The sequence below is a fragment of the Ostrea edulis genome, chromosome 1 (assembly GCF_947568905.1).
Source record: "Ostrea edulis chromosome 1, xbOstEdul1.1, whole genome shotgun sequence".
Classification (NCBI taxonomy): Eukaryota; Metazoa; Mollusca; class Bivalvia; order Ostreida; family Ostreidae; genus Ostrea; species Ostrea edulis.
Window position 1 is genome coordinate 50,215,510 of NC_079164.1, and position 15,874 is coordinate 50,231,383.

A 15,874-nucleotide genomic window follows, 5' to 3' on the forward strand; every position below is an offset into this window, starting at 1 on the left:
CCACTTTGAAATCTAACAACAACATAAACAACTATCTCTGAGATAAAGAGTATCAAATTTTGCTTCAAGATCTTATCGCCCTTTAGATCATTTAATATCAATACACACAGTAATTGTCTAATGGTAATTTCTGCATTTGATGTTACTGTAAATGCATTCTATAGGGTCTTTCCTGTATTTTGAAAATTTTGTTTGGTAAAGAACATGTGAAGGCTTGTTAGTGAACTCATCTGATGTCACATTCCAGATACCCGTTCTCATGATCAGTAAAAATACAAGTATTTCTTTAAATTCTTAAACTGTTGCAACCCAAGGTATTTCTACCATCTTTCTGTTAAGAACCAAGTTTGCATCAATAAATGTGTTCATGAATTTTCATGTGATAAACAGATAAACTTTTTAGAGAATGATAATAAAAGCCAATTATATTTTTCCAGACTGAATATATAATAAATTGGTTTTAATATTCTCTAATCATGCCACTATGATGTATTCATAAATGCATGAGATAAATTTGTTTTCTCCACGAAACTTACTACTCCAAGTCTTCAAAATGAGAGTCCCAAGTTCCCAACCAAATTTCTCATACTCATAAAACCAGCAAAATGAGCTGCTACAAGAGGCCACTTCCTTTTTTAATATCTTCTAAGACTACACAAATTGAATTTGCATGACAAAGTGTCATAAAAACCCCACCACAATCAAACTCCAATAAAAAACTTTTATGCCTTTTTATGTTGGCATTTGGCCTGCTCTGTCTGGACCATAATTTTTCATCTTCAATAGATGTCATTTTGTTCTTCCTTTGCTTTTAAAAGAATTCCCCAACATCAATCAAAGCTTTTACTCTGAGGCAAAAAAAAAAAAAATCTATCTTTTCCAAAGTCTGAGTTTGGATCTCAGACTTCTTTTCCCCCCATAGATGAATGGTTATGATCCAATAGTCTGGACATTCTATTCAATTTAGCATTCCTAGATCTAAAATCCATACCTTGGGCATCTTCTATATAGATAAATATATATAATTTATGACAAAAGCTCCAATTATCTTTGTCTAGCTGACCTTAATCACCTTTTGCAACAGGAAATTGAATATCTAGGAGAATTTTGCCACAAGTAATTGGCATAATTCTGGAATTTATTGCTCCATATTAGCTCTCTACATAAAGGTATGCAAACCACTAATAAGTACCAGGAGTAAATTCCATTGCACACTCTTAAGTACCCAGATGAGGTTTGAAGTAATTGCTAGTGTAACAGTAAATGGGAGACTTGCAACATCTCCTTTATCTTTGATGTATGTTTACATGACATCACTCTACTTTTGTCCAGAAACCTATTTCTACAGGAAAACTGAATATTTAAAACACAACAAACATTCTTCTTTTAGTACCACTTAGTCCATAGAACATGTATATTAAAGACTGATACATATATGTTAACCTGATAAACAATATATACCAAATTTCATTCAAGATTTCAAATATTGCGCATTCACAAAGGCCACCACTCGCTCCTTCAGTGTTGATAGCTTTTCTATATCACACTCTGTGCCTCACCCATAGGACACTTTAATTGTCTGTGTTAAACTATGTCCCATTAGGTACTTTAAAAATTGTTCTTTCCTCTCAAAATAATCATACCATGACATAAAATACATCCACTAACACCTGTGGCATGCAGTATCTAAAAAGCAAGCAAATGGAAAGCATACATTAACCATAACAATTTGGAAAAGATACCATTGGAGTGGCTCATTAAACATGGGAGGCTATTCATTAGATAAAGATAATTCTATATAAATATCTAAGGTATATAAACTTACTGAGAGAGAGGTATCCAGGTTGTAGTTTGCCAGGTTAAAGCCTGTCTTGGTCTGCTTTAGAATCTGCTCCTCCAAAGCTTTGTTAAACTGACCACTGATAAGAAAGCACTCTGCTGGAAATTGAGAGAAAAACTTTTTCAAGTGCTAATTTAAATTTCTTTATCTAATCATTTAGTATACTTCATAATATATAATTATATATCATAAAGATAATTTACAGATAAACAGTATGTTTTATTAATGAGATGCACATGGTGCATGAGGTGAACTTAGTGGGGCACAAAGTCAAATTAAGACATGCGGTAGGTACATTGTACATATACATGTATTCATTATAAATGGCCCCTGGCAAGACTGCATCAATTTAATTATGTCAGCTGTCCATTAATCTCACTGTCAGTGTGGAGAAACAATTCTAAATGTCTGCATAGGGGTGACAAAACATGCCATTCAACACATGCCTTACTGTATACATATATTTAGGGAACTTGTAAACAACTGGAAAGTTCAATTCTTTCAATTCGTACACAAGCAGCTTGGTTACAAGACAATGTTGATCCATTCTGGATACTTTTCTGGCAGAAGCAGAACAACATCTTATCTCTTATTGTACAATAACAAAGGGATAAAGATGAGGTATCTAAGCAGATACTGTGAAATGTTAAGATATTGTGGAATTGTGATCATGAAACAGGAAGATATGGATGCATGTTTCTGATATAATATCCATGACTGCATAGGTAATATTCGCAATGCCATAACAAAGTGGCTGGGAGATGATGGTGTGCTATATTATCAACCTTATTATCCAACGTATATGGTTGATGAAAGGATTGTCCAGAGGTTACTTCCAAAGGAGTCCTTAATTAGTCTTTATTTGCACAGATGTTGGCGCAAGGGTGAGTGTGCACGAGGATGTGTGTGTGTGCAAGGGTGTGTGTGTGCGCGACAATGTGCGTGTGTATGTGTGTGTGTGGCACGAAAGAAACCAGACTACCCAGAAGACCACACTAACACTCCCTATACAACCACTATTAATCTGAATCACATTGCTCTGAAACAAGAAGAGGGGTTTGACAAGGGCTTGAGAGGGAGTTCACTCACCATTAGGAGTGAGCTTAAACAGGGGCTAAAGGAGTTCACTTACCATCATGAGGGGGATCTGAACGGGACTAGAGGAGTTGATCCTATTGTAGGGTTTGACATGGGCTAGAGGAATTGACACTATCGTAGGGTTTCACAGGGACTAGAGGAGTTGATACTATCGTAGGGTTTGACAGGGGCTAGCAGGGCTCGAAATTAACATATGCCCATCAGTCTGTGACTGGTTAAAAGTCTGGCGGACTGACTGATATTTGTTTTAGTCAGTCCGATGTGACTGGTTAATTTTCTAAAGCATCATTTTGGAAAATATACTTAAGCAATTTTATACACACATTTGGCATGCTTCGATTTGTAGATATCAGATGAATCTGATACGTAAATATAAATCCCACATTTAAGTGTTACAATACTGTCATACCGAGTTAAATTTCATTTTAATAACATCAACGAAATATGTTTAATTATTTCTGGTAAATTCTGGAAATTTCTGGACTGGTAAATTTTTCTGCGGACTGGTTGAAATTATACCCCATGGGTCCGGCTGGACTGGTGACATAAAAAGTTAGCTTCAAGCCCTGGGCTAGATTAGAGATGATACTATCGTAGGGTTTGACAGGGGCTAGAGGAGTTGATACTATCGTAGGGTTTGACAGGGGCTAGAGGAGTTGATACTATCGTGGGGTTTGACATGGACTAGAGGAGATGATACTATCGTAGGGTTTGACAGGGACTAGAGGAGATGATACTATCGTAGGGTTTGACAGGGGCTAGAGGAGTTGATACTATCGTAGGGTTTGACAGGGACTAGAGGAGTTGATACTATCGTGGGGTTTGACAGGGACTAGAGGAGATGATACTATCGTAGGGTTTGACAGGGGCTAGAGGAGTTGATACTATCGTAGGGTTTGACAGGGACAAGAGGAGTTGATAGTATCGTAGGGTTTGACAGGGACTAGAGGAGTTGATACTATCGTAGGGTTTGACAGGGACTTAGAGTTGATACTATCGTAGGGTTTGACAGAGACTAGAGGAGTTGATACTATCGTAGGGTTTGACAGGGGCTAGAGAAAGACAAGAGTTCACTCACCATCAGGAGGCTCTTTTCCTCTGTATGCTGGATTGTTTACATCATGCAAAGAAAATGTTTTACACAATTAAGGCAACTTTCATAGCTAAGAATCATGCAGTAGCACTGTTATCATAGTCAAACACATAGAGCCTATTCTATTAAGCGTGATACTATTCAAATATTTTGACATGCACATGTGTACTTCGACGTATGATAAATCCCACACTACTTTTTGAACAGTCAACTATGTCTTACACACGTCTTGATTGTTTAATGCTTCGCATACGTCAATTTCTTTTTATCCACTTTGGTACATGCTTAATTAGTTGTAGCAATTTACCATCACAGAATTGATACGATCGACTAGTTTTAATTAAAACAGCCGTAGTTTTAAGTGATATAAACAGAACATCCATGATTTCCAATTATCGGATTACAACAAATCAATACGCTCAAACTGACAAAGTAGCTGTCCTGCTTCAGGAGGATCAATGCTATCCAGTCAACAATGGAAATCGTTCCTCCAAGCTGCCACTGTGCGCCGCCAAGTATGGACAATGTCCATTCAATTCCACGGAACTGCTCGTGACATTTCTAGGGCGCGAAGACCCACGAGTAGAAAAACTTACCGTGTTTACTAGCCTGTTTCCCCATTCTCTTTGTTAAAACAACACATATGACTCCTAAACTATAATTCCACGTTCACAGTCAAAGTTTTCAAGCCCCCAAAATCCAATTTTCAATGAAGGACTACGAGAACAGAGCAACACACAAAAGTTATTTACGAAAACCACACTTGACAGAGTTATGAGGGCGGTGCTAGGCCGAATTTACGCCACTTGACTGACAGTTGGCGTAGTTCATTTTCTGAGAAGGGTGTCACTGGTAATTGGCGAAGTTCGTTTAATTCAGCTTTTTGTCCTACAAAATTGCCGTTTGTCTTACCAGTGAGTGCAATTTGAATTAGCATAATTAATATAAATCAGGAGAGAGAGAGAAAAAAAAATCTTTCAGCGAGGGCGGCGAGGTAAATATTGATTTTTTTCCAAAAAATCCCGAGGCATAAGAAAGAAATAACTACATGGAATCGTCGAGATAAAAGTTTCCTTTGATCTTTAAATAACCGTACTTTCCTTTATGGTTATTACACAGAATGTTAGGTCGGCTGTTGGTGTCTTTGATCTTAGGGATAAAGAAAAAAAAATTTGATAAAAGTTTGAATAACGTTTCAACTGCAGTCCAACATCAAGATGTGAGAAGCGCATGCAATATATAGATAGGCTTAGACCTACATTGGACCCAGCTTGGTATTACATTTAAAAAAAAACATAAAAAGAAGTTAAACTTATATACATTATAAATATATATAATATAGTACGTGTAGAAACGATGAAGTTTCATGGTTAATGAACATGAAAAATAACATAAGGGGATTGATGTACGTATCACAAAATTTATTGTACATACAATACATTTTTGGAAATATGACAAAACCAGTCTCTTCGTAACCTTAATCACGTCAATCAAACGGTTTTAAATTTCATCACGACATGTAGCACCAGGGGGATTTGTTTTTCATTCATTACCTCTGTTCTATTTAATTTCTGTTACTTATATCAGTATGAATAGATTTCTCGCTATTTTATGTATTTGTATATTTTACCCATTCTGTACATCGTATCTGTCTGTAATGAAGAATAGAATGGAATACTTTATTTCTAAGTCAGAGTCCAAAATAGACAAGCATGAGATGATTACGACAATGAAGAGAAGAGATGCCAAAGGATAGAATATTATGCATATTATTTTAAATCAATAACATATATGTTTACAACAGGATCGCAAAGTAAACTAGTTTGAAGACTAATTGTGCAATCCTGTATAAATAAGGGATATCAATAGGCCTATTATCATTATCACAAAACTAATACCCGATAATTTCAAATAAATCAAAATTTATGATTTGAACGCACTTTATGTTCGGATCTTATAACAAAAGGACTGAGCACAAGTTCTTAAAACTTAGAGCGCCCTCTACTATATGACAATCAATGACACAAGAATTCAGCATAATATCTGAATGATACACAAAAAGCAGCAAACGTCCATGACGTCGATGCTACAGGACAATTATTAATCGCATTACTTTTACTTCATGTTCATACAAAAGTATGCATTACGTATTGTGAGAATATAATTTTATACATGATGATAGATCATAACTAATAACATTGTCATTTTCATGTATGTATAATACTATATATGCGAACAATTTACAGAAACAGCAAGATTTGGTGAGCTGAAGGTAGCTCAGTTACATACATATGTTAAAGGGAAAACATAATATAAAGAGAAAAAAAGTAAACTTACAAGATATATTGAACTATCAAAATAAATTTAAAAAATCCAAGTACATTTGAACAATTTACAAGAAGCAGACAAGAGCTGCGGGACTTCTTCCGCTTAATTGTAACAAAGTAAATCATAGTGCAAAAATATGTACAAGGCTAAATGCAAAGTGGATACATTGAATAATCCATGAAAAGCACCAAGACTCGGTGCCATGAAACAGATATTACTTCCCTTCTGCTTAATGTTATGACTGAAAATGAGTTTTAAATTTACTTCATTCCAATGAAGTCGTTTTTATGAAATGAAGACAAAAATTTTCAAGTACAATATATTTCAGTTTCACTTGCCGTATCTCTCTAGACCGAGATCCCTCTCCCTGGACCTCCACAGACAGAATATTTCCACTATACAGTGTCATTGTTTTCCCTTATGAAAAGATTTATCCACGGAAATCTATTTTAAATTGTACAAGGGAGTGGATTAACGAATATACATTTAAATCAGAGAGATGTAAGGTGGTAGATCAAAAGATTTGCATTCATTGGAGATGTCACCAGATTTCGGTGGCGTGCTACGAAGACATACATGCTTTGTGATCAGGGTCAATCAGGAGAGATGGTTCTTTATCGTACCGATGCTAACGTTTACCTTGACCCAGGGCATGTTTGAGGATCTCTTGACTCTTTTCTAATGCCGAAACTTATCGACCCGGGTCTCTCGCGACCTAAGATCGAGCCCAGGATCCACAATAATTTGCACCTGGTCAAGGCCATTGAAAGATTGCACGTATACAATTTATTTATTATCAAAATGAGAACACCTATACAATGTGACACTCGACTATACCAATAGAATTGCGAAAGATGGCACCACCGGTGTTATTTACTTACTTAGGCCTGTCGTTTCGTGAGGAACATAGGCCATCGACGACAGTCCCCCAACCAACACGATTCTGGACTGCTTTTGCTGCGTCGTGCCAGGTCATGTCCTGCGCCTTTAAATCTGCCTCCGAATCAATCCTCCAGGTGTTTCTTGGACGTCCCCTCTTAATTTCTCTTGCCCTGCGGGTTCCAGGTCAGGGTCTGTCCTGTGGTGCTGGATGGTGGCTTCCTTAGGGTGTGTCCAATCCAGTCCTACTTCCTCCGTCTGATTTGTATGTCTAATGGTTCCTGTCCTGTTCTCTTCCATAGTTCTTCATTTCTGATCTTTTCAGTCCATCGGATGTTGAAGATGCGCCTGAGACAGGTGTTGTAAAATGTCTGGATCTTCTGCAGGGTTGGTTTGGTCGTTCATCATATCTCTGCTCCATACAGTAAGACGGACTTAACATTGTAGTTTGGCAATAATGCGGATGTTCTTTGAGGCCCAGATGTTCTTTAGCATGGTAAACGCTGCTCGTGCCTTGCCGATTCTTGACTTGATGTCACGGTCTGTACCACCCTGTCTGTCCATCACAATTCCCGGGTAGATGAAGGACTCGACTTCTCTGGTCGGCTCACCACCAACCGTGACTGGCAATTGGACAGTGGTGTTGATCTTCATCAATTCTGTTTTCTTCAAGTTGATCTTGAGTCCCGTTCCTGCTGCTGTTGTTACAAGGTGAGTTGTTTGTCCTGCATCTGACTGTGGTTGTGCGAAAGGAGAGCCAGGTCATCGGCAAAGTCGAGTTGCGTCAGGAGTGTCCACTGTATACCATTGTTCCTGCCTGGTGTGGTAGTCCTCATGATCCAGTCAATAACCAAGAGAAAGAGGAATGGTGACAGTAAACATTCTTGTTGCACTCCTGTCTTGACCTCAAAACTCTCGGACATCTGGCCAGTATGAACAACCCTGCATGCCATGCCTTGGTAGGTATTACGAATCAGGGAGACGAGCTTCTCGGGTACTCCATAGTGTCTCAGTATCTTCCAGTGTCTCACGGTCCACGCTGTCGAACGCTTTCTCGTAGTCGATATAGAGGGGGGACTTCTACTCCAGTGATTGTTCAATGATGATGCGCAGACTGGCTATCTGGAAAAACATGCTCTGTTGCGTCTAAAACCAGCCTGCTGGTCACGGAGCTTTGGGTCCACTGCCTCTTTCATCCTCTCCAGAAGGATCCTGTTGAGGACCTTGCCAGGCACTGACAGGAGCACAATTCCCCGGTAGTTACTGCAGTCCCTCAGATCCCCCTTCTTTGGCAGCTTGTTAAGGATGCCTTCTTTTCATTCCTCCGGGATGTTCTCTTCCTCCCAGATCTTCTTGAAGAGGTTGTGCAAAATGTTTACAGCTGTCTCTGTATCAGCTTTGATGGCTTCCGCTGGTATCTCGTCAGGCCCTGCCGCTTTCCCATTCTTAAGTGTGGTAATTGCTCTCCTGATCTCTGTTGGCTTGTCACAGTCGATCGGGAGGTCTGTATCGGCTGGTTGTATGTCCGGAGGCGTTTTTGGTGTTGGTCTATTTAATAGCTCTCCAAAGTGTTCTATCCATCTCTTCAATTGTTCTTCTGTTGTTGTGAGAGGGTTCCCGTTATTGTCCTTCACTGGCTTGTCTGTCTGATGGAACTTGTTGGAGAGCTTCTTTGTGACCATATACAGTTCTCTCAAATTTCCTTTTCCCGCTGCTTCTTCAGCTTGTTTGGCGAGGTTGTAAATGTGATCCCGTTTATCTTTCTTGATGTTTTTCTTAACTTCTTTATCTGTGGCTGTGAAGTCCTCATGAGCTTTTGCCTTTGCTGCTCTTGTCCGGCTTGTGTTCAGTGCCGCTTTCTTTTCCTTTCTCACATCCAGTTTCCTTTTGGTATCAACAGATACCCACTCTTTGTGTTGAGCCTTTCTTCTGCCAAGGACTTCTTCACATGTGTCTCGCCACATTTCTTTGATGTGCTGCCATTGGGTCTCGATGTCGGTATCATTGTTTTCTAGCTGGTATTGCAGCAGCTGGAATCTGTTGGACAGACAGGAATGCTGTCCTCACTTCCTTTGTTTTGAGGACACTCACGTTGTACCTTGTCCTCATGTTTGTCGTGTTATTAAACTTCTTGAGGCGTAGTCTTACTGCTGTCATCAGAAGATGGTGGTTTGATGAAATGTCTGCTCTTCTCATCACCCTGTCATATTTCCATGCTCTTCGAAATTTCTTATTGATGCAAATATGGTCGATCTGATTCTCTGTAACATGGTCAGGGGGTCTCCATGTGGCCTTGTGAATCCGTTTATGAGGGAAGATGCTTCCTCCTATTACAAGCTGGTTAAGGGAGCATAGGTCTGCAAATATCTCGCCATTCTCGTTCATGTAGCCCAGTCCTTGTGTGCCCATGACTTCATTGTAGCCAGTGTTATCATCTCCGATCTTTGTATTGAAGTCGCCCATAAGTCTTCCCTGCTATATCCAAGACTGCCTGTAGTTGCTGGTAAAAGGCGTCTTTCCTTTTGTCATCAGTGTCATTGGTGGGGGCATAACACTGGATGTTGTTCAATATAATTTTGCTTTTCTTGGTGCTGAACTTAGCTGCTATCATCTGGGAGTTGACAGGTTCCCATTCGATGAGAGCGCGTTGTGCCTCCAGGGATAGCATCAGGCCTACACCTTCGGTGTGTGGGGGGGGGGGGGGGGGGGGGGGCTCTCTCTGCGGTATGTCCTGAATACAACATTGTTTCTCCGGTGGTTAGTCCAGGGGTTTATTGAGATTCTTTTTACTACTGGTAAAGGGTACCTTTCCCCCTCTGAAAACAAATGAATATTTCCCCTTCCACAGGTAAAAATTACCCTTGAAATGTAGAAACTGCATTAAAATGTATGGGGATTTTAACAAAAATCATTTTATACATGTATATTCTAAGTATTTTTCTATAATTATCAAATTCTTGCAATATAGACAAGATTCAGTAATCAATCAATTGATGTGCCTATTTTTAGATATTATGATCTGAGAATGTCCCCCTCCCCTTCCCTGGAGGAAGCTCATGACTGCATTGTCAAAAATTCCCCTTTTAGATATGAAATGGGTAATAACATATAAAAGCTGGATAAATTCCTGTAGCCTCAACTCAGTCTTAGGAGACAAATGTTATAGTGCTTCATCTCCTTTGCTACTTGTGCTGTTATTCCTGCTTCATACATTGTTTTGATGTTCCAAGTAGCGAGTCTAGTGATTTTCCTGGGTGTCAGAGAGGGAGTCAGCCCTGCAGCTTCCTTTTAGCTTTCATTGCACAGCATCATAGTTCCCCTTAAAGTAGACCTCCGGTATTGTACCATAGAATTTCCCCCCGGAAAAACGGGCCTGGCTTAGAACTTCCCCCTAGGAAGAATTAACCCGGGTCCAATCCCCCCCCCCCCCCCTAGGAAAACCGTCCAAGTATAAAAAATCCCCCCTAAATGAGAGCGCCTCAGCATATAATTTCCACCTATGTAAAAAGTCAGTATACAGTTTCCCCTTGGGCGGAAAAACCGCCCTGGTATAGAATTTCCCCCTCCTGTTTCCGGATTTCATTGTTAGTTTGTCGTTAGCATCTATTTTCAATAGAATATCTAAGTACGAAACAGATGTGGAAGACTGTGGTGTCTTTTATTTCGAATTCACTGGGATATATCGAATCGACATGTATGAATGAAAATGATCATTGTTGATAGATAAAACGTCGTCGATATATCTAAATGTCGAGTTGAAGGCCACAGCAAGAGATTTTTTCTTCTTAATATGTAGAAGCTTTTGAATAAATATAGAATGAAGCAAACCCATGCAATTGTAGATAATAATCAATAAAATTTGTTAATATTGCTATAAAGAGGTACAAAAAAAGTTACAAAAAAAGAAACAAATATGTGCAGTTAAATTGTTGTAATATACTAAAATAGATATGCGCTCATTAATATTACGATATTCATAAAATAAACGAATATTTTTTTATTTTGAGATGTTGAAGTTGGGTTAACACGCTGAAAACTTTGAATTGCATATAGTAAATACAATATGCTTCCCAAAAGACTTTAAAGATGGTCAATATCGTTAGGATTTTTCGTAAAAAGTCGACTAAGAGATATACATGTACAATTAAAATATCTGAAAAGCAAAATAGATGCACTGTATAAATCAAAGTAATTTAATTTTCCCGAATTTTTAAATTAAAAAAACAACTTCTCCCCAACTTCACTATTTCAAATGTTAGATACTAGTAAAAAACGGCAAAGACTTGAAATGTCTGAATGAATTTTGATATACCATTACACGATTTGAATAATTTCCTTTTTAAAAAACAAAACATAAGATGATGATTGTAAACACAAGACCCTTCTCAAAAAAAAGAAGAAATAAAGATAAGAATAATTCCTGGGTGTAGATAAGCAAGAGAATTCTAGTAATAGAACTGGAAACGGATACATAGTTAAAATGTAAGAAGGGGGAAAAACGTACTCTCAGTTAGGGGGGAATTCTATAATGGGACGGTTTTTCCTACGGGTGAAAATTGGGCTCGGGTTCATTCTTCCTAAGGGGAAATTCTGTGCCAGGCCCATCTTTCCGAGGGGAATGTCTATCGTGGACCCGTTTTTCCGGGGGGGGGGGGGGTCTATGCGGCGGGAAATTCTATGCTACAACAATGAAACAAAATTTTTAAAAAATGTTCATTTGTTCTCACAGTATGTTTGTTAATATAGATCTATTTTCACAGACAAATAGAGCGGCAGACCTTATTCCAAATGCTCACTTCAGCCTCCAACTCCCCCCAAATGTTTACAAGAACCACCTGAGTTTGTATTACGCAACTTAAAAGTACAAATAACATTGGTTTTTTATTTATTATTAAATCTGCAGATATTGCCTGGTCCGAATTTCGGCAAATTTTTTCCACCTTGTAAATATGCCGTTAAATCACCGCCGTATTAGGAATGGGGTCAATTACATACAAATGTAATTAATCAAATTATGATTACTTTGCCGAATTCTTCAAGTAATTGAATTACAAATATTTTGATAAAATAACTAGTTAAATTACAAATTACATTTTGTCAGTTGTCAAAATGTTATTAACAAAACTTTATACAAGATATAGTTACAAGTATTCACATATGTATAGTAAATGAAGTTTTAGATGTTTCTCAATGAATTTGTCCATTGTATTCTATCATAAGCTTTTCAAAGGTTAAGTCATTCATACATTAAGTAAAAAGTATGGAGAAACATGGTAGAAGGAAAATTAAAGATTTTAATTCTTCATTGAAGATTTGATTTTTTTGTATGATTGTCTTATGATGTAATTGAAAAGTAATTGGAATTACATGTCATTTTGCAATGCAATTAATTGAATTACAATTACTTGTAATTGAAAAAATCTTCAATTACAAAGTACTTCCAATTACTTGAAAATATGTAATTAATTACACTCAATTACAATTACTTTTTTCAATTACCCCATCCCTAGTACGTATACTTATGAGGCCGTACGACATGACATAAATTATTTTACCTGATTAAACCAGAATTATGTGATTATAGTTCGGTATTTACAAACAATCGTCGCTCGGCCACTTCTAGATCAAGTGACAGTCACGTGACCAGTTCAGACTTTCAAAGGTACATGTACTTATCTTTGTAAAGCCTATGCATTTTGTTACAACAGTACCGTGCCATAAGTTTAAGAGAAATGAAACTATCATATACCTCTTAGTAATTCATTGTTTTACGCTCTTTTAACCTTGAAGGTAATGAAGACAGTTGCGTCTGAGTTATATGAAGATCAAGATATAGGACTCACGGCGAGTCGATCGACAGGGAATGCTTACTCCTCTTAGGTACCTGATCCCACCTCTGGTTATTCTCTTTAGAGAAGTCAAGAGGCATAGCCTTCATCGTCGATGAAGGCTATGCATCTCGACTTCTCAAAATAGAATAACCTCTGGTATGTCCAGGTGTTCCTGTTTGCCCATCTCTCTATTTTGTATTGCTTATAGGAATTTTAAGATTGATCACTCTTCGCTATCTTCACCATTTCATATATTTTCTTTAGAGAAGTCGAGAGGGATGGCCTTCAACGACTTCTCTTCGCAAGCATTCATGTTTTGATTCTGGAAAACGTGTAAATGCCGGAGTCGAAGACGGTTTATGCTTCGACCGACGTTTCGACTCAGATGTGCCTGGATTTACGCAATAGACAACTTGTTTTCAAACATTTAACAGCATAAACCGTCACCGACTTTGGCATTTACACGTTTTCCAGAATCAAAACACTATTGATCTCATAGTCTGTGTCGCGTCCATTGATAGGACGACGACGACGACTTATATCCAGCCTGTGTTGTTACCACAGCAATGGTCAGAAGACAAGAAATTGAGAATGATTACGTTAATTCCAGCCATTGTCGCGGTTTGTTTATCTCATGAAATTGACTTGTGACATTTTAGTTTGTGTCTTTGATGGCAGTTCTTCACCGGTTAGGAAAACATATGAGATCAAACAGCGATTTAAAAGCGAGTCTCCATCGAAATTCTGTCATGTTTCCATTCTGCAGTTAGACCAGGGCAAGGACACCCTCAGCCGAGAGCGGTTACTTTCCAAGCAAAATAAGGACCCCCAATACTGTCCAACTTAGCAATAGGGCACTTCCACCAGAAGAGACCGCCAATGTTGGAGAGTGCTACTACATATACACTTTAACAAGGTTTTTCAATTCTATAGAAGTACTTAAGGCCATTCAGTTAGATCGAGGTTCGAAACTTATGTCGGAGTTGTTTCAATGTGTCATTAGGTGTTGGGCAATACAAGTCCACTGGTTATCATCCCGAGTCTCAGGGGTCACTTGAACATTTTCATCAGACCATTAGAATTATGACGAAGACCCATTGTTACCAGCATGCCAGAGATTCACCTTCTTCTATTTGTTACACGAGAAGCAGCTCGGGAATCTCTTGAATTCAGTCCTTTTGAACTAGTGTTTGGTTATACAGTTAAAGGTCCTTTGAAATTTTTGAAGGAAAAGTGATTGACTGAAACTAGTGTTCTTCACCGTTTATAGGCTTGGTAGAATATTCACCAGCCATGTATTATGGCCCGTATGAAATTGAAAGCAAAGCTTATTGATGTGAACCGTGTTGTGAAGACTCCAGACCGGCGTAAAGAATTACAAGTTTGCCACACTAATTACATATTGAAATATGATAAAAGAGTATTTTGATGGAGGTGAATAATTTGTAAAATCAGTTTCCACTTTAGCCAACGTTAAGATATTAGTGCAGAGACTAATGAAAAGACTTCAATTAGATTTGTTTGAAAAACTCCAAAATTATTGCCAATTTTGATGCAAAGCTCAGATATCTGAATATTCAACAGAAAGAAATAGTGAAAATAGCGAATAATGATCATTCTCATAATTCCTATAAAGAATACAAAATTAAGAGTAGCGAAAACATAGACCCCTGGACACACAAGAGGTGGTATCAGGTGCCTACGAGAATAAGCATTCCCTGTTGACCGGTCACACCAGCCAATATCCATATATACCTCGATCAGGTAAACGAAGTAATCCGTAGTCAAAATTAATACGTAAAGAACGGCCTTACAATTGGTATGAAACACGTCAGACAGCATTCGAGCTAATGACCGATTGTACAGTATTTGTGAATTAGATCATTATGATGATCATAGAATTTGAGAAATGTTGACATTAAACGAGATAATTGACACCCCTGGAACATCAACATATTTTTCAGTTGTCTACCTCTATTTAACAAGAGTACCGCAAGCGGTTTAACACACGCCCGTTAGACCTTCAGTGCAATATCTGTATCCAAGCTGAGAAAAAGTCTGGAAAACTATTTGACCTACTTTTAGCCCGGTCTGTATTCTGGTTTTCCTATTAATTGATACTACGACCTTGCTCTTTGACCTTGAAAAACAATAGGCATCTTTCTCTCATTATGCACTAAGTTGCAAGATGCTGGTTACATTATCAAACCAAGTAAAAGTGATTGGAGCTCACCTTGAATTCTTACACCGAAACCCGACGGTGTTCACAGATTGTGTGCAGACTTACTCAGTTTATTCTGCCACCAAAACAGACTGATAATCGATGACTGAAAATGCGAACTTTGTCAGTAAATTTGACTTACATACATGTTACTGGCAAGTGCGGTAACTGAAAGAGCCGAAGAAATTTCTGTATAATTTGCGACTCTTGGTGGGCTTTTTCAGTACATAATCTCTTTTTGGCGTGAAAAATGCTCCAGCTACCCTCCAAAGGATGATTCACTTCCTCCTTCGTAACCTTTAAGGATGTGAAGCCTATTCATCGAATATGACATTATCTACAGCGACACATGGGACGAACATCTCCTAATCATGCATGTTCTTCGACATTCTGGGTAAATGCTACGGTAGAATATCTAGGTCATAAAGTAAGTCAAAGTAATGTTACATCTAGTATAGCTAAAGCGGAAACTATCGCAAAGTTCCCGATTCCTACAAACAAGAAGAGTTCATGAGATGTGTGGGCATAACTAGTTTTTACAGATAATTTGTTTCAAAAATTTTCCTCAACAGTTGGTTCACTTA

At 38.1% G+C, this 15,874-nt stretch overlaps 1 protein-coding gene across 5 annotated transcripts in view; it reads right to left on the reverse strand.

The window, feature by feature from the left end:
* The window catches only part of LOC125651201 (protein naked cuticle homolog 2-like), a 35,544-nt gene extending 30,698 nt beyond the window's left edge, over positions 1-4,846 (reverse strand). The window contains exons 1-3 of one of the 5 annotated variants that reach the window (XM_048879781.2): positions 4,628-4,821; positions 4,017-4,043; positions 1,826-1,938 (exon numbers count right to left, since the gene is read on the reverse strand). In XM_048879781.2, the coding sequence (XP_048735738.2) occupies positions 1,826-1,938; positions 4,017-4,043; positions 4,628-4,652 (165 nt within the window). In that variant the 5' untranslated portion in view covers positions 4,653-4,821. Of the gene's footprint in view, positions 1-1,825; positions 1,939-4,016; positions 4,044-4,627 lie in introns of those variants that run through there. The other 4 variants (XM_048879787.2, XM_048879791.2, XM_048879797.2 and 1 more) reach the window with 4 other exon arrangements.
* Between the last annotated feature and the right edge of the window lie 11,028 nt (positions 4,847-15,874).